General features: G+C 32.4%; 3 protein-coding genes across 3 annotated transcripts; 1 reads left to right on the plus strand and 2 right to left on the minus strand.

Moving 5' to 3' along the window:
- Nucleotides 1-5635: 5635 nt before the first annotated feature.
- LOC123205017 (soluble inorganic pyrophosphatase 1-like) lies at nucleotides 5636-6424 on the minus strand. Its single transcript, XM_044621806.1, has one exon. It carries the CDS (start codon nucleotides 6394-6396, stop codon nucleotides 5746-5748), a length of 651 nt encoding a protein of 216 aa, XP_044477741.1. The 5' UTR covers nucleotides 6397-6424; the 3' UTR covers nucleotides 5636-5745.
- Nucleotides 6425-11945: 5521 nt separating this feature from the next.
- On the plus strand, nucleotides 11946-13939 carry LOC123205018 (NADH dehydrogenase [ubiquinone] iron-sulfur protein 6, mitochondrial-like). The gene is made up of 3 exons (XM_044621807.1): nucleotides 11946-12172; nucleotides 13389-13473; nucleotides 13561-13939. Exons 1-3 carry the CDS (start codon nucleotides 12059-12061, stop codon nucleotides 13668-13670), a joined length of 309 nt encoding a protein of 102 aa, XP_044477742.1. The 5' UTR covers nucleotides 11946-12058; the 3' UTR covers nucleotides 13671-13939.
- Nucleotides 13940-15905: 1966 nt separating this feature from the next.
- On the minus strand, nucleotides 15906-19542 carry LOC123205016 (4-coumarate--CoA ligase 2-like). Its single transcript, XM_044621805.1, has 6 exons — nucleotides 18350-19542; nucleotides 17818-18016; nucleotides 16735-16880; nucleotides 16542-16609; nucleotides 16348-16450; nucleotides 15906-16195 (listed from the first exon to the last, which is right to left on the minus strand). Exons 1-6 carry the CDS (start codon nucleotides 19409-19411, stop codon nucleotides 16076-16078), a joined length of 1698 nt encoding a protein of 565 aa, XP_044477740.1. The 5' UTR covers nucleotides 19412-19542; the 3' UTR covers nucleotides 15906-16075.
- Nucleotides 19543-20372: the final 830 nt, after the last annotated feature.

The raw sequence follows: 20372 nt of genomic DNA on the forward strand, positions 1-20372 counted from the left end.
AATTAATATATAAATGATAGCTTAGTGGGTGCAAATTTAGATGCATTTCATTGGTACCCATAACATTACTCATGTTTTAATTGTTAATATAACTTGTCCTTCTTTAGATTTTAATATAAACAAGTGTTTTACTCTCACTCTTTGCATTCAAAACGAAAGTTGTTGTCAACCACTCCTCTCTTCTCCGTTTCTACTAGTGCTGAGTGTTAAAAATTTCAACACACCTTTGTTAAAGATTCTAGTAGCACCTCTTACAGTACGCCCTAAAGATGAAATCACATCGAGGCTATTTTAGAAAAAGAAAGAAAAAAAGGTTAATGAAACCATGTCGTGATATTCCAACAATACACTAATCAATATTTGAATATGTTGTTTTTGTGGTTTAATGAATTTGATAAATGTTGCATTATAGTTTAGTTGTTTATAGGGGTGGATACGAACCGAACTAATCTTGAACACCCCCCTTAGCTTGAGTTTGGCTTAAATAAATAATGTCTGACTCAAGTTTGGCTCAAGTTTGTCAAACAAAAATTAAGTGTGACTTAAGTTCGATTCGAATAAAAAATAATTTGGTTTAACTTGAATTCATGACTCATATCAGTAATTCAAATTTGTGGTTCGAGTTCATGACTTATTTACAAAACGATATCGCTTTGCCTATTATTTCAGTAAACTGACATTAATTCGTCAATGAGCTATAAATTTGAATCACAAATCAACTATTAACTTAAGCCATGAATTTAAGCAAAGCTTGAGCCACAAATCCAAACTACAGATTTGAGTTACGAATTTAAGTCAAACTCAAATTGAACATCTCTAGTCGGAGTTTGGCTTGATTTTGAATTTGGCTTGAGTTCGAACTAAATGAATTAGAGCTAAGTTGACTTCTGAGACCAAGCCAGCTTGGTTCAAATCCAAACCTAGTTATTTATATAGAAAATGATGTATTTGATATAACTGATAATGAAGTCATTCTATAATACTTGCAAATATACGAAATCATGTTAAAGACAATTATAAATATGTTAGTTAATGAATGTTTTATTAATACAATTATTTATGTTTAGTTTGATTTAAAATTTATTTGTGTTATTCTAATCTTGACCCTTTAAGTGTCATTTTTGTATTCGCCACTAATCGCAGTTTACAAGCATGGTTCCTTTTTATCAATGAAAAAAAAAAAAACCTTCTTGCATAAAGATATTCAAGAAGAGGTTTAGATGAAACTTCCTTCTAAAATAAATCAAATTAAGAAACTGATGTATCTCATCTCATCTTTGAATTTCTTTTTTTAAAGATTTAAACAACTGAATTGAATAGTTTAAGAAATAGGTCAAATATTGTACAAATTGGGTCTTCATATAAGTCTAATTGATTCAACACACTTTTTCGTTAATGTATAATGTACTATTGATATTATTACAATTTTTGGGTAAACAACATCAATAGGTCATCAATTTGAACCCGGTTGAGCCTTTTAAACTATTTTACCAGGCCTAAGCGACTTTTGTGAGGTGAAGTATTGGAGACAATATTTTGTTTTGTCAAGATCTCCTTCTTAATTTCCACAAGGAAGATAAGAATAGGAAAATAAGTGCCATTAAAGTAGATCTCATGAAAGCTTATGATAAGGTGGATTGGGATTTTATCATTGCTATCCTTAATATTGTGGAGTTGCTTACTGTCTTTATGGGATGGATAAAGCAATGTATACCCACCCTAACTTTCTCGATCAACCTAATCAGAGAATTAGTTGGTTTTTTTCAAAAACTCAAGAGGATTGAGGCAAGGGGATCCCATCCCCCAATATCTCTTTTTTGTAGCTATGGAGGTGCTTTCATGCCTCCTTGAAAATTTATCCTCAAGGGAGGAATTTGCCTATCATTGGAGGTGCAAGAAAAGCAAAATCACATACCTTTGCTTTGTAGATGACCTCATTCTTTTTTGTAAGGTAGAGACAAAAGTAGTGAAGCTTGTTAAAGAGGTGTTGGATACTTTTCATAATTGGTCCAGTCTTAATGCCAATAATGCCAAAAGTAATATCTTATAGGAGTTATAAATTTTGCAGAAGGGAAACTCCCTTTTAAATACCTTGAAATTCCTATGATGTCATCAAAGCTTAATAAAGATGATTGCAAGCCTTTGTTGGAAAAAATTCTTGGGAGAATAACATTTTTGAGAAGTAAATCCCTCTCTTATGCAACTAGACTAACCCTCATATAAACCATCTCGTTTGGTATACAAGTATATTGGTTTTTACTCTTCATCCTCCTATCCAAAATCCTTCGCGAGATTGATGCAACATTAAGAGCTCTCTTTTGGGTGGATGTGGATATGAATAAACATAAGGTCAAAATCGCTTAGGATTGATTTGTTTGCCTCAAGAGGAAGGAGGCCTGGTCTTAATGGCTAGTAAAGAATGGAATAAGACAGTTATAGCAAAACATTTGTAAAACCTCTTGCAACTGCAAAGTAAGTTCACATGGGTGAATTGGGTTAAAAAGAACCAACTCAAAAGAAAGAATATTTGGGAAGGGAAGATGGGAGGGGAAAACCCTTAGCTATGGAAAAAGTTGATGAACCTCAAAAGTTAGATGGAAAGCAAAATCAAAATCATCATTGGAAATGGGACCCATACCTTTCTATGGTTTGATAATTGACATTCTAAAGGCCTTCTTTATAAGAAATATGGAGATAAGATAATTCATAATTCAAGGATTGGAAAGCATGCTAAAGTTAGTGATATTACTGAAAATGGGCAATGGAAATGACCAGTCACTAATTTTAGAGAACTTATGGAAGTCAAAGAGAATGTGGGTATAAAACCTCTTGGGGGAATTGATTGAGTGAAGTGGCTGCCTCAACCTAATGGCAAGTTCTCCATTCGATTGGTGTGGGAGCAATTTCATACAAGGAAAAACATAATGAACTGGCATGGGCCTTTGTGGCACAAGAAGTACATCCTAAGACATTAATTCTATGGCTTGTTGCAAGGGTAAAACTTAACACCAAAGATAAGTTGGTGAGATATGAAGTCATCTTTAATGCTACGTGTAACCTTTGCAACACTTGTGATGAAAATATAGACCACATTTTCTTCCAACGCGATTTTAGCACTTTTGTTTGGAGGAATGTGATTGGCCCTAACAATGTGAGCTATAGCCCACAAGATTGGGGAGACTATTCGAGGCAGATTGCTGGAGAATGGAAAGGGGACGATCTTGGCCGTGTGATTAATAAAATGTGCTTAGGAGCAAGTGTGTATGCTATTTGGAAAGAAAGAAATGACAGAAGCTTCTCAAGTAACATGAATACAAAAGAAAGAATTGTGCAAAATATTAAAAGAGTGGGTAGGGACAAAAGTGCTACGTCCAGAAATATCAAGCTCACCAATGAAAATGCCAGGATTGCACACAACTGGAGTCTGCCCCATCGTATTTTTAAATAAGAGCAGTTGGAACCTGGAGGTGATGAGGAATGGAGCTGTTGTTTTTGCTAACATGTGTGCTGTTTTGAAGGTGAACATTAGGAGTAAAGCCAACCATAGTATTCCTTTTTTTTCATAAATTGAAGGTGTGTTGTCAGAGGGCTCTAAGAACACAAGCTGTTGGATGTCAAGAATTATGCCTGATGTCAGCTTGGTGCAAAAATTTATGCCTTGTGTAAAACCTCTGCCCCCTTGAAATCTTATGCTTCTATGCTGCATTATGGAGCCTGGGAATTTTCTGCCCAGAAACTACTACATGTTGGTGGGTGGAAATGAGCTGCAGTGTCTGATCCAACTGCTGTTGCTCCAAACTGACAGGCTGATGATTTCTGGGTTCTGGAGTTGTTGCCGCTTCCCGACTCTTTGGTTAAAGTTGTGTTGCCCAGCTTGGACTAAATGCAAGCCCTGCCCAAAAAATCCTGCTCACGAGTACTATGGAATTTTTGTGTCAGCTTACTGCAAAACTGAGTTTTCGGGCTGCAATAATAGTCTGAAGCTGATCTGCCAGGTCTCGTCTGTGCAAGTAACACCCTTGCTGCTCCTCGATGGAGATGGAACTACATCTTTTCCTAGGTACTACCCGCTGCATCCTGAAAACTGGCTGGCCTCTGTCTTTAAGCTGTTGCGTCCTGGAGCTGCTGCTGCTTCATGCGGCAAAATAGACTGCTGGATTATTGAAATGCCCTGCTACCTTGAATTGTGGTTGCTGCTGTTCTGCCCAACCTGGAATCATGCTTCTTATCAGGCCCAGAAAAGTCATGCTCTTTTGTGGAATCATGCTCTCTGTAGTCCCCTGCTGGAATAGATTGTCATTGCCCTGTGTGATGCAGTTTCTCCAGCCCAAGCTCTATCAGAAGCAACCTTTCCGCTGCTGTTTGAAGCTGGTTTTTACCAAAGCTTGTCTGCTGAGAGTCTGCGCCTTTTAGCTGTTTGCTAGCTGCTACATTGGTTGTTTTAGAGGCAGTGCAGGATTAAGGAGCTGGGGGGTTTTTGCTTCTTGTCTGTTGTCCTTGTGTGTTTGTTTCTTGCATTACTCTTGGATGGCGTTTAGTATTTTTGTGTGCTATTGGGTATACCTAAGGGTTTCCTGTGTAGCTTTGTATATAGAGTTGATGCTGCTATCTTGCCCTCGATCTTGCAGTTGTAGAAATAGTAGGACAAGATATGCGTAGGGTGTTTTCTTGCCCGTTTTGGTCTTTCATTTTTAATATACATTTACTTAAAAAAAAAAAATCGACGTTATTAGCAGATTTGCCAAGGACGGGTTATTTGCAATAAACAATAATATATGTGTATATATTTTTATATATAATTTAAGTATATAAATAATAATTATTATATGATTAAATGATAATACATAATTTATATATATAATTTGTGTATAAAAAATATATACATATAATTTTATTATATTTGCAAACATCGTTAGATCCTTATCATTTGAATCCGTAATTTAAGTATATAAATAATATAATATTATATAATTAAATATTATTTTTAAAATTAAATTCATCTGATTATGCAATAATATAACATATCGGTTTATAAAACATTCACATAGAGATGGTTCAAAAGGTTTTACACTGTATCCCAAATTTTACCAGGTGGGCATGGCCTGTAACATACGGCCATGGCCATGCCATATTTGGTCCGAAATGACTCATGTCATCTATCACTTTACACTTGTCACGGATCACAACATAGCAAATCGACTATTTCTCTGCTATATAAAACACCGTAAGTCTCTCCTCATTCCACACATTTATTATTCATAGAGAAGATAAAGAAAGGCAAGAGTGACTATGAAGATCCCAAAGAGACTGTCGCCGTGGCCATTTCATTTTCATCAAGATGATGCTTGCTCACCGTTTCATTTTCATCAAGACTCAAACCTAAATATTTACCATAAAAATTCTAATGCTTCACCAATTTTGTTAATATTTGAGGTCCACATTTTCTATTTTGTATTTCTTGTCATCCAACTATTTAAATGATAAAGCAAAAATAATATGAAAAAAATTGTTAAGACAATTCGTTCATATGATCTTTAAAACTGTTAAGCATCGTTGACAAACAGGATTTATTATAGTCGATGGATTCCATTCCCATCTAAAAATAAATAAAATAAAATAAATGCATATATTAAATAAAAATAAAAATTATCAAGAAAGTATCAGTTAAAAAAATATTACTCGTTCACTATCCAAGATACCAGATCTAACGGTCACCATTGGTCCATAACTTCATGTATCGTATTATCACCTTAGGGTGTGGAGAATGTACTCGGCATAAAGATCCATAGAGTGCTGAACAGCTTCAACCGCTGTTTTTGAAGGCAAAAAGTCGTTCACTGCCACCTCCTTGTTCTCATTCTTCTTGTAATCTTCGAAGAACCGACGAATCTCCATTAGACGATGGGGAGGAAGCTCTTTGATATCAGTGTAATGCTTGTACTCAGGATCATCAGCACACACTGCAATGATCTTATCATCTTTTTCTCCCTGATCAATCATGGGCATAAGCCCTAGCGCCCTCGCTCGCAGAAAACACCCTGGAAGCACCGGCTCTTGCATCAGTACAAGAACATCAAGAGGATCGTTATCTTCGCATAACGTTCGAGGGATGAAGCCGTAGTTGTGAGGATAAACAACGGAGGAGTATAAGATTCTATCCACTTTAATCAATCCTGTTTTCTTGTCGAGCTCGTACTTGACTTTGCTTCCCTTTGTAATCTCCACCACAACGTTGAAGATTTGGGGGGCTCCAGGGCCGAGTTCCAGGTCGTGCCAGGGATGCGCGGCCACTGATCTTCTTGATAGAGAGGAGAGAATTCTCTCGTTGAGACGCGGTGGCTGCTTCCGCGGTGCTTCGGCTGCTGCTTTTTCAATGGCTTTGTCAGTTGAACTCATGATGTTTGAATCTTGAAGTAGTCTCGATTATTGCAACTGAAGAGACAGAGGAATGTATGTATAAATACAAGGGAAGGGAGATCCTAACTCTGCGGTTGATTTACGGTAAACTGATTCATCATAAAGGCAATGCTTCGTGTTTGATGATGAGAGGAGGTAGCTAAGTCTGAAAGCCTCCTCGATTAATTTTCTGAATTAGTCATATTCATGAATTAATTGCCGAATTACTCTCTCTCTCTCTCTCTCTCTTTCACAGACACGCAAAGACACAAACAATTAGAGTTGGATCGAATCATTTAAAAGTGGATGAATTTAATATATTCAAATTTTAACCCAAATCAAACTAAAATATATTTTTTCAATTCGGTTTAAAAATTTTTGAAATCATTTTTTTATTTGATTTGAAAAAACTCTTAAACTTTATCAAACTCGATCGTGCATACCTTTAAAAATAACTTTAATGTGATTTCATTTTTATAATGTATTGTAAAAGTTATTCTTTTAGAATTTTTTATAGAAGTATATTGAAATTTTTAACACTTTTATTTTGAACAAAGAGAGTGAGAGTAGAGCACTTTTTTTCCAAATGGAAAGAGGACACGTTATATTATACAATTGAAAATTGAAACTAATATAAAAGGTAAATTTTAACTTTTTTAAACTTGAAACTAATACAGTTGTAACTAATATTACACAATGAAAATATTGGACACATTTTTGAATTTTTTTTAAAAAGTCAAAAGTGGTCAAGTGACCCCTTGAACTCCCTCATCTGCCAATGCGCATACACATATATAAAATTCTTTTATTATCACTTAAATTACTCACACTACTAGTATCACTAAAAATACTGAGTTCACTAGCCCTCATGTATAACGGAGTTTTCAAGCCCATGGCATTCATCTCATCACCGCACAAGTCACAACTACAAATGTTAATTCTTTCAAAATTTAAGAGTGAGAGTGTTATATGGTAAGCTCCAATATGCAAACTAGCTTTTCGAGAAGCAACTCATACATAAGCAACAATTTGCAAATAGATATTTCTCGCTAAAAGAACAATCTACCAAGTTGGTATTCTTTCTGTATAATATACCTATAAAAAAAAAACAGAGAAAAAAAAGCTAAGTTACAAATTGGATAAACAATTCTATATAGTTAATATTGACACTTATCATGTTAGTGTTATTCTAAGATAGATAGAAGACTCTCATTGAAATCAAACTATTGTCATTAGGACTTTTATCCAAAATCAAAACTATCTTGAGACATCTCTTTTATAATATTTAATTCACACTCTATCCAAGCATTTTCATATAGTTAATAATAAATCAATAGTGCATTAAGCTCTTGAACAACGGATCAAACCACAAATCTTATTTATGTCTCATTATGGTGGATATTAGGATTGATTACCAGATTTTCATTACTATTACCATAACCTATTTTGAACAAATCTCTAGAGTATAGTATGACACTAGAAGGAGGGCACTTGCTAAATATGTTAGAGGATGTATTCTAAAGTCAATCATCAAGTCAATGTATTTGTAATCCAAGTATGCTTATATAAATAAAACTGGCTTTTTTTTTTTTCATCAAATGATTTTTTACTTTATTTGATTAGATGAATGTCCTCACTGCAACATTATGTACATCTAGTCATGCCATTAATAATTGCTAAAAGTACCAATTTGTGTAGCTAAATATTGCAACTAGAGTTAGATTTGAGCCAAGTCCATTCGAGTTCGAGTTCGAGTTTGAGTTCTACTCGAACTAGCACAAAACAAGCTAACCCTATATAGGCTCAGTCAAGCTTTAGTTTGAGTTACTCGTCAAAATTTTTAATTAAAAATTTTGATACAAAATGATGTCGTTTTAACTAATATATATTAAAACGACGTCGTTTTGATAACGACTATAATTAAAAACTCGAGCTCAAAACAAGTCGAGCCAAATTTGAGTTAGACTTCCACGAGTTTAAGCTCTGCTATATACAAAATCCAACCCTAATTGCAACTACAATTACAATTTTTTAAAGCTTATCATAGCTTGAAATGTCACTTTCCACTTTTGCTTTATCTGATACTTCACCTGAATTTCTCAAACTAGGGCATTATCTATGATTATATTTGAGAATGGCAAGTCTGACTTCGCTCTCATTTGTTCTTACAATGTTCTCTTACAGTGTTTACACTTAGTTATTTCCTTTCCATTTGAGTCTATATAAATGAATTCATCTTAATCATTTAACCTTTTTTTTGGTTTAAATTATGATGAAATCTCTAAATTTGTATCAAACACTATCTCAAATAGTCAAAATGATTAACTTCGTTTTATCTCAAATTTATTTTGACATGAACGAAACAAATATAATAATTAAAAAAATATTGAAAAAAATTGAAACGAATCCATTTGTATTGATTGAAAAAAAAAATTAAACCCATGTAAGCTTGGGTCCATTTGTATTGAATGAAAAAAAAAATTAACAAAATTGTAAAAATAAATGAAAACAAAGTTGTTAGACAAAATTATAAATTGATTGAGAGAGTTGAAGATGGTTTACAGAGTGTAAGGTAGTAAAAAATGTGTGGAGGGAGAGGGGTTTATATTGAAAATGTTTAAGAAAAAAAAGAATGGTTAGTGCCAGCCCAACAACTATTTGGAAAGTTATTCTGAACCCTAATTTTAAATTTTTTGACCCGTTATAATATTGAGTTATGTCAAATCGATTTGTGAGTCTGGTTTTTAGACCTTAATATAACCTATTATAGTAGCCAGACGGGTTATCCCCCCTGCCACCTTTAAGAATAAGTACCAAGTTATAAATGTTCATGATCCCAGCAATTTAAAGTGGTAGTAAAATTATCTTGGAAATTAATAACAACTGTGTACGGAGGTGGCATAGGGCAGGGTTGCGATTTAAGGTGGCACTAAAATTATGGGCTATACTTTCTCATAAATTAATAACAAGCATGCGTAGAGGTGGTAGAAGGGTTGGCTCGGCCTTGCCTAGGCCCTTCGTTTTTGGCTCAGCCCGTGGGGGAATGACTCACTACTTTAGTAGCTCGTGCCAAGCCCATAGGCTTTCCAAGCCATGCTCAGGCCTGGAAATCAGGCTTGTGACTGACCCAACATAGCTCACTTATATAAAGGGCTATGGAAAATTAAAAAAATAATAAAAAATAAAAAACAGGGGTGAGGGCAAAGCAACAATCGCAAATATGGTTGGATTTGAACTGGCCAGCTCGAGCTTGATTCGATCGAGTCTAAAACGAGCTGGCTCTAGTTGAGCTCAGTCGAGTTTGAGCTACTCATAAGATTTTTTAATTAAAAATTTTGATACAAAACGAAGTCGTTTTGACTAATATATATTAAAACGACGTTGTTTTAATAACGAAAAATGGGTCGAACCGAATTCAAATTGAGTTTTAGCTTGACTTTCACGAGCTCGACGAGTTCAAGCTCGAACTCAAACTCAACTATATGTAAACCGAGCTCGAGCTTGGCTCTGTTCAAATCCAACCTTAATTGCCAATAATTGTTGGCCAAAAAATTTTAAAATTTTTTATTTTTTCTCTCCATAATTTAAAAAAAAAAACTAGATTATGATTTATTAGCAATTCCAATACAGAAGGTTTTTTGAGTGATTTAGGGGCTACTGAATAAATGACAAATGTCACATATAATCAACAAAAGATGTGTAATTATATGATCAGGTATATTGTTACTTCTTACTAACTTTTTACATATACTGAGATGATATTTTAAAATAGATAATGTAAAATAATATTCAACCAGCATTTAAAAGAATTTATAAGTTTACCCTTAAGTCTAACATCTTTGAAAATTATGAACTCATAAAATTAAAAGTTATTGAAAAATGAAATAATTTTAATTGTGTTATTTCAATCACTTCTAAATTATGGATTGCATCTAATTAGAACATATAATACCTTTATGCAATTGCTTAATTACATTAATTTTAATTGGAAGTTGCGTAAAAATATTATTGCATTTAGAACACTCAAATATCTTCATTCTAGTGTTACTATTTATCAAACATTTGTAAATATTTTTTTTATAAATATAAAATTAATAACTCTATTTTTTTAATTACATTAGATAATACAAAAAATAATAATAAAGTAGTTGAATTAATGTCACATAATTTAATGGTACGGTTTGCTAAGAATTTATTTTATATTAAATGTGTATATCATATAATAAATTTAATAGTTCATGATAGCTTGAATTTAGTAAAAGATCAAATAAGGAGAATTGACTTGTTATCGCTTACATTTTATCATTCCCATCACGTATACAAACATATCATCAAATGTGTGAAAAAAAAATTAAAAATTGATGTTAAACCTAAGTGAAATTCAACATATTTTATATTGAAAACATGTGAAGAATATAAGCTATGACATAATTTTCAATACACAATCAAAAAAGGCTAAAACTTGTATTTTTTTAACTGAATATGATTGGGACATTGTCAATACTCTAATGAACATATTAGAGCTCTGAAATGTCTATTATCCTATCACATGTTTAATTTTATATTCTACGATATAAATTAATGAAATTTTTAAGAATATAAATATCAATGTATCATGGTGTTTTTCGGGATACATCAAGACAAATAGAGGAAAATTTAAAAAAAAATTAGAAAGAAACACCTTTACTTTTTGTTGTAGCTATCGTTTTAGATTTTATAGTCAAATTATTAAAGGTATAAAATTGTTTCGATGTTATAAGTGAAAATTTGTTAGAATTTTCAAAAAATTTTACTTAAAAAGTATAATATTTATAAAAATAAATATGGAAGGATGTCATATACTCTTGAACTAGAGATAAATTCAAGTGGTTCATTTAGATGTAAGTTATGTATATGGTCTATCTTGTGCAAAGGTGAGCAATAAATAAGTCAAAGTTTAAATTAAAGTGGGTATTATAATTATAGTAATATTGATCATTTTTCAAAAATTATAAACTGAGAAGATGATGCATTCGATATTTTAGCATAGTGGAAAACACATCAAGTCAATTATCTTAGGCTTTTTGTCATGGCAAGTGATCTATTAAGTGTCTATCGTACATTAGAATCAGCTTTTAGTGCAGATGAATGCATATTGAAAGACAAAATATCTAACTTACATCTTAACATGGTTGAGATATTTATATATATAAAAGACTGAATAACAACTAAATTTAAATTACAGAATTAGATAATAGAGAATATATTAGAAGAATTCAAGAATTTGAATGTTAAAAATAATTAGAAATTATATAGTTCAAATTTATATATATACATTATATAAATGAATTAATTTATATTTTTTTAAGTATGTAACTGGGATATCCAATAAAATTAATTTATAAAATTATTTAAAAAATATTTGATTTTTTAATTAATGACCACCTCAGCGAAAGCTCGGGGCCTCCACTTTGCAGTGGGCTGCCCTGGCCTGCATTTTAGCGGCCTTTGCCCAACAAGACCGGCAAGTAGCCATCTTTAGGCGTGTACATAGAAAGCATGCCATGGCCCGCTGTGCTTATTAGGCCGGGCCACCCCATTCAACGCACGAATTTTCTGATCTCTCTTTCATTTTCACAAATAGCTTTACTTTTTCCGGCAATATCAAACAAAGCACGTGGCAATGGCGTCGCTTGTGTTCAAAACCGTTATCAGATCGTCGAATTCGCCATCAACGACTAGAAATCTGAGCTCAGTAAGCACTCTCATCAGCAATCATACCGCCAAATGGATGCAGGTAATTTTCTCACTACCCGTTTATTGAGTTTTTTTTTTTTCTTATGATTTTAACCAATTTTCTTTCTAGAAAAAATATGAAGCGATAATTGTGATTTTTGTTTTATGTTAATTCAGCGAAATTTTCATAAGAACTTGGTACTTGGTGCTTATAGATGGTATTGGGAAATTGTTAGTACTAGGTTCAGTTAGAGATTTTCAGCGAATCAGTTTTAGGCTTCTTTTGGGGGTCTTGTTGTAGAGAGGGCTTTGAGTTCTTTTGGGTAAAAGAAATTTTTTGCAAAAGCGGGTTGTACAGAAGAACTTGTAAATTGTTTATTCAAAAGCTATTTCAGGTGCTTATCTGAAATGTGTTCTGGAAAAGCACTTTCTAGAAATGCAGTGCATCCCAATGAAGAACTTATTAATTGTTTGTACAAAAGTGAGGGTGTTTAGATCAATGATTGAATAAGAAGGAAATGAATCACCAGAACAATGGAGCATCTAGGTACCTTTCAAATTGATCATCATAATCCTATTAGTAGCTTAGATACCTTATAAAATCTCTCTGTCAAGTTCATGACTAGAATTCTCTTATGCTAAAGGAGGAAGTTGTTGCCGTAGGTTTTGGCATATGTTCATGTCTTATCAAGTCTTTCAATTTCTCATTGTCTGAAACTTAATAAGAATCTGTAGTTGAGAAGTTATTCTGCATGTTCCAGAAGTATAACTTTAATTCCATCTGATGAGAATTTTTTTCCCCTCATGTACAAGTGTGAGGGTCCATCAAAATGAGAGATAGCTTCTTTCTTCAATGCTTGAATATGTCATTTTGTATTATATCGCCCAAACATGGTTGATGTTATCAATTTATTTTTATTATATGTGGATTAAATAATGTCACTGCTATCTGTTTTCCCATGAAGATGATAGTTTTTCATCAACTCAGTGTCAAGAAGAGAATAACATACCTTAACACTTTCTAGCTTTAAATAGCAATTCATGAAGCATACTAAATTCAGGAGCTTCTTATCTTTCATCAGCCTATTGGTGTATTAATCTAATTATTCTCTTTGAATTTAGAGAAAATCCTAGTGCTATGTTAACTTTCTTCTCACCTAATAATTTTAAGCATTAACAGCCTCTCATTTCTGAAAATCCTTGCCATGTTCATTTTTTCTGATCCCCAACATTATAATTATAGTAATAACTTGTCATTTCGGTGCTTTCTTGATTAGGATGTTAGCAAGAAATCACCAATGGAGTTGATCAATGAAGTTCCACCAATTAAGGTTGAAGGCAGGATTGTTGCATGTGAAGGAGGTTTGTTTTGATGTTTTCTGTAATTGCTTAAATGGGTGATCTAACTTCATTTCTCTGACAAGTAATGCACATCCTTTCTGGTTGTAGATACGAACCCGGCTCTTGGGCACCCAATTGAATTTATATGCCTTGACCTAAAGGAGCCGGCTGTTTGCAAATATTGTGGTCTACGCTATGTTCAGGATCATCATCACTAGGAGTTCCACAATTTCTAGGGAGCCATTTTCATGCTTACTGTATTCATTCATCTTCTAAACTTCCATCATGGTAAATCCTATGGGAATTCTGGGGAAGAAAAATGTTATCAAGCAATAACCGTATCTGTGATTTTCAACTTAGTCACTCTTTTACCGATTGTAGTTGTGTTTACTATTTGGCGTTATATGGACTTAATATGCTTAATTACCGTTGGCACAAGATAGATTTCTGAAAATTTATTTCATTAATCAAAATTTTTTCTCCTGTAGTTGCCAAGTTAACCATTTTTCTGTTTATTATTATCAATAGATGGCATTATAGCAATTTAGGATTACTGCCAGAATCCGGTTGAAGGTCACATCTGATTCATTCAAACATTTCCAGTCCCATCCGCATCCAATTCACGGCCATTACACAAATATAAGATGGAAATACCGAGCTAACATTGGTTAAAGTATCTATTTCCTATGAAAAAGACAACACTTCCATTAACAAAGCATTAAGCAAGAAGAATAAGAGGGAAAAAATTACCAAAACGATGGTTGCAACAAATAGTAATGATGTTTCTTTTTAATAATTTTTAAATTTATCCTCCATTTGTCGTGCAACTCTTTAAAAAGCATGATGAAACCAATATTCTTCAAAAATAAAATTAATTTCCACTATAGAATATAACATTAAACAAGTGGTCTAATGATAAACACTTGGACATTAATTAGTAGCCATTGGACTCTAATATGTTCATTAAAGCATTGATCATATCTCAGTTATACTCAATCAAAAAAACTGGATCTTTTATATTTTTTGGTTGTGTATTAAAATTTTTTGTTATAGTTGTTTCATATCTTTCATATAATTTCAATATGAGATATGTTAAATTTTAGTTAGTTTTAATATCATTTTTTTATTTTTGACGTCTTAAGCCCTTTTATCTACACATTTGATGGTATGTTTGTAAATGTGCTAAAGATGATAAAATATAAGTGATGACATGTTTAGTTATTCTTATATAATCTTATGTTAAACTCAGGCTATTTTGTGCTTTTAAATTCATAATGTAACATGCATGCCTCTACTTACATGGTGGATTTGAATGTCCATTGAACCACTAAAAAAATATTATTAATAAAAACATATCTTCACTTAATTATAGTTCTAGTTAGTAAATACTTGTATTATTTGTATTCTCATATTAATGATAAATTAAACACGTTTAAAAAAATTTTTGAATCCAAAATACATTAAACGTGTATTTTACATCCTTCCTATATTAAACACAAATTATATGCCGCATTTTATGTTTATTATATTTTTGCCATATTTTTGAATTTTCGGCTAAACTTAAAGTACAAAATTGTCCCTTCTATTTTTAATTATTTATGAAAATACCACTATCATTTATAAAAAATCCAATAAATTTTTTTTTTAATTCCTATCCCTAATTTTGTGTTTTACTCCCCTCCGGCCTATACAAAGATTCACTTTGATCTAAAGTTTGAAGCCCAAACTGATTAATTTGTTTGTTTTTCTCAACTGACTGATATATTATTTATTATATAAAGAATTTTGATTATGTATTATATTATATTAGGTTTAATAGTTAGTTAAATACTTTACATTTGAATTGTTATATTGATTTTCAATAAGAGTTAGTAAAAAACACTAAAATTATTATAATATTGTTATATTTTTAGAAATATATTATTGACAATGTGCTATATTAAAACCGCATATACACATTCCATACTTTTTTCATACGCAAATTTTAGGGACTTTTTTTACAAACATATTTTTCATTATTCACAGTATTACACCTATATAATTTACGTATCATTTTTTTCCTTTCCCCGTATTTACAAATTAGGATTATAATATAAGTTTGTGATCCAAAGTTTATAAAAAGATAAAAATCTCAAACAAAATTTAACCAAATATGAGATATAATTAGAATCATACAAGCTTATAAAAACTCATACACCGGAAGAATCCTTTTACTAGAAAGAATAGTGTTATATGTATAATTTTATATACAAATAATGATATATTATTATATGATTAAATAATTATAAATTAAAGATAAAATAATATTTAATTATATAATATCATATCATTGTTTGTTCACAATAATATGCCATAATTTTATTTTTACTAGAAAATAAAATCATAATAAAGGAACCATACATCCACCATAAAAGTTAGAATAAAGTTCTCCTTCACCAAATTTAGACAAAAGCAAAGGGAATGATAGACTTCAGTGAGTTCTCATTATTAATAGACTTCAATGGGTCCTCATCATTACATGGAATTTTTTCAATTACCCATAAAATTACATAGCAAGACAGCGAGAAAAAGAAGAACAATGATAGACAGTGAGTACAATAACTACATGAAAATAAAAGAAAATCTAAGAAGGAGGTGGTTTGGCCAACCTGGCACTTAGATCTTTTCTCAAAATCTTTCCAGAAAGAGACTTTGGAATTGCCTGAACAAAGTAGACCTTGTGCAATCTCTTATAAAACACTACCTGTAATTTGTCACACATATTTTTATTATAAGCTTTTAATTCTACCACAATTGCTAGTCCACTGTCTTTTCCCTGTTTCCCTTTTTTTTTTTCAAGAAATTAATAAGCTCGAAAATTAAAAAAAATAATTAAAATTTATTAATAATGTATACCTGTTTTGCTATGTATTCTTTTACTGCTTCTTCAGTGAGTTCAAGGCCTTCTGTTCTAACCACAAATGCTACCGGAACTTCTCCTGCTACTTCATCTTTTTGCCTGTTATCAATGCTTTTTTCCCTCAGTCTTGTACGTAAAATATAAATGATTCTTACGCTTAATATCAAGTTGAGTTTCAGCTTATACTTACGGGACAACAGCGGCATCTGCAATACATGGATGATTTAGAAGGAGTGCCTCGAGCTCAGCTGGTGGAACCTGCACAGATTATTCTGGTTTATTGAATATTGTTTTGTATTTTCAAAATTCGGAATATTTAGTCGTTTGAAATTATTTTTAGAGAGGAAAACAGGAACAACAAGTCTCAGGAGTTTTTAAAGAACCTGGAAGCCTTTGAATTTGATAATTTCTTTGACTCGATCAATGACGAAGACTTCATCGTCATCGTCAACATAACCGATATCACCGGTGTGGAGCCAACCCTCAACGTCTAATATTGCAGCCGTCGCCTCGGGATCATTCAAATATCCTGTATTTTTTTTAAGATAATAATGAGCACAAAATGTTAAAAAAATCCAAACTACATTATTAACAAAATAAAAACTTGGCTAGATTTTTTGGGTTGAAAATGTAAATCCAACAAATAAAAGGACTAATGTATTTGGTTTTCTAATATGACAAATTTAACCTTACTTATAACCAATGTTTTTAAAACTAGGTAGTGATCGAATCGATTATTTTACTGCTTTATGATTCAACCGGTTTGACTGGTTTAATTTATTATCAAATTATAACGAATAAATTTTACTTAAAAATTTGTAAAAAATAAAATATACCCACACATATGAAGACTAGAACATATCTTTTTTAGTGAGTAATTATTATTAATTTGATTTCAATAAAACAATTAAACTAAAAAAGTTTCGATCTCATGATACAGAAAAAAACATAATTCTATAAATTATTGCTTATAGAAGACATTTTAATGGATATTAAATATTTTTTTCTTATTTTTTAATTTTATTTTTGAACTTATATTTTTTTACAAACCTTTAGAAATTCATCCATTACTCAAAAATAATTAAAATTTTACAAAATACTTTAAATTTTAGTCAAACCAAATCAAATCTAGTTTTAACTAGTTCAACTCGGTTTTGACCGAGTTTGACTGGTTCGATAAACCAACCGTCTTTTTATGTTAATCGATCGAATTTGGAGTTGGTTTTTGATTTAACCGGTTGAATCGACCGATCCGGTTTGATTTTAAAATCATTACTTATAACTCTTAGTCGTTCATGATTTTAAATTTAATCTTATTGATGTGTGTTATCAAGTGATTGGTGATTTTAAATTAAAACTTGTTTTGAATATAGTTGGAGGTAAAGATCCTACAAAATTATTTAAAAATGAACCTCCATTGAAATTCTTATATTAAAATAAGAAAAAACAGAAGGGTGTATGGTTACCTTTCATAATTTGAGAACCTCGGATGCAAACTTCACCCGGTTGATTGCGGGGAAGAGAAGAGCCAGTCTCAGGGTTAACAAACTTGAGCTCTGCATTTCTAACCACAGTCCCACAGGATCCCGATTTGGTTGGAAATGGTTCTTTTGCAAACGCCAGGCACATCGTTATCACCGGTCCTGCCTCCGTCATTCCATAGCCCTGTTTCCAATGACCACAAATTCAAACTTAATTATTAGAAAATAGTGTTTTTGTTTTAATTAAATTTAATAATATTATTTAATTCTAAAATATGACAAGGTGGGTCTCCTTCATTTATGAAATAGATGGGGCCAGTGATAAGTACTGTGTTTGTCGTACATTACACATCCTCTACAATTAAGTGGCCGTTTTTTAACTTCAAATCGCCTAAATATCCTTTATTTTTACAACCATAGCAGACACCCCCGGAAACTGTTATTTCTGTTTCATCACTCTCTTATTGCATGAACTTCAGTTAAAAACTCCCAAAACAAATGCTAAAACTAAACAAACCTGTCCCAAAACTGCATGCGGAACTCTCTTCCGGACCGCCTCTTCCAGCTCCTTCCCCAGCGGCGCCGCCCCCGACAGCATCGCCCTTATCGAGGTCAGATCATAGTCCGCCACAATCGGATTCTTCGCCAACGCCAGCACAAGCGGCGGCACCACCGCTGCCACCGACACCTTGTGCTTTTGTATCAACTCCAACAACGTTCTTATCTCGAACTTTTGGATCAACAACATCGCAGAGCCGGCTCTCAGTGAGCACAAAAGCACACTGTTTAGTGAATAAATATGGAACAATGGCAACACGCACAGCACCACGTCGCTGTCTTTGAAGTATAAGTTCGGGTTCTCGCCGTCCACCTGTTGCGCGACGCTTGTAATCAAACTCTTGTGCGTTAAAATGACGCCTTTGGGAAGTCCCGTTGTGCCGGAAGAAAATGGTAAAGCTACAGCATCATCAGGGTCGATTGAAACTTGCGGGATTTGATTCTCATTCGCTTCTGATAATGCACTGAAATGTATGCAATTTTCCGGGGGTTCATCCACTGTTATCACTTTAAAATCTTCCCCAATTTTCGGCACCTTTTCGTTGGAGTCTCTCAATTTGTCGACGTGTTGCGATTCTGTGATGATTAGTTTAGCTTGAGAAATCTTCATTTGCTTAAAGATTTCGGCAGAAGTGAAAAAAGGGTTCGCCGTGGTGTTGACAGCGCCGATCATAGAAGCTCCAATGAACGAGAACACGAATTCAACGCAGTTTTGTAGAAGAATCATGATGACATCGCCTTTTTTGATGCCTAAAGCTGCTAAACCAGCAGCAGTTCTTCGACATATAAGGTGAGTTTCAGCGAACGAATAGGATTTACCGGTGGAACCGACGATTAAACAGGGGTTATCAGCGAAAGCTGAGAGGTTTTCGAAGCAGTAAGTGTGGAGAGGGAGATGGTTATTGATGGTAATATCGGGAAGTTTAGACCTGAAAACATGAGTTTTCTCATGATTGGAATCAGAAGAAGGAGAAAGCTCGGGTTTTTGAACTTGCTCAAGAGAATTAACCACGGAGATCATATTGTAAGCCCCTCAAATTCAAATTAGGCTTCTGGTGTGACGGAAAACAAGAGATTGATGAATCAAAAATTGAAGTTGAGAGGAAGAGAGTGACGACAATTTATAAAGGAGAGGGGAGATGGGTGGTAGGTATAGCTAATGGGTGAGAGGTACGTGAGGTAGATTTTATAAGAGAAGCTGAGCAAAAACATGCTCCATCTCACGTTCAAATTTGGAACTTCTAGCAAAAGCACGTACTACATCTACCAAAACGCACTTATTCGTAAAAGCTTTTGAGCTACCTAACACTCTTCATCTCTGTTTCTTAGGGATTAAAACAACAAAATTAACCATATATAAATTGAATCAATAAAAAGAGGAATGTTACAATTATTGAGCGGTGATGGTTAAAAAAGCTATTGCCACTTATTCATGTAATAATTTATCTTTTATTACTTACATTATTATTATTTTTTTGTAAATAATAAAATATTTCGATAATCTTCTATTACCAATATTGATGTCAAAGGTAATATAAAAAGTAATCTTATTACCAACTCTACCTTAAACATTAAAAAATTATTAAGGTATTATATGTACACACTTTTAATATATAATTTGAATACATAAATTATGTGTCATCATATGATTACACGATTTTAAATTAAAGATAAAATAATATTCAATCACATGATAACAAATTATTTGTGTACTCAAATTATGTATGAAAAGTATGTACATATATCATTACTCTTTTGTTATATATTTATATTTATTTATTAATTTTTAGGATAAAAATACCCTTATTTTCGATTAATTAACAAGTCATATAAATAATATGTTAGAATAACTATACGCAAATATATTAAAGTAAAATAATATCTTAGTAATATTTTATTACCTCTAACCAAACACAATAATTATTTATATATATTAATTTTTTTATTAAATATAGTAATATTTTATACCCAATAATTTTTGA

The sequence above is a fragment of the Mangifera indica genome, unplaced genomic scaffold (assembly GCF_011075055.1).
Source record: "Mangifera indica cultivar Alphonso unplaced genomic scaffold, CATAS_Mindica_2.1 Un_0001, whole genome shotgun sequence".
NCBI lineage: Eukaryota > Viridiplantae > Streptophyta > Magnoliopsida > Sapindales > Anacardiaceae > Mangifera > Mangifera indica.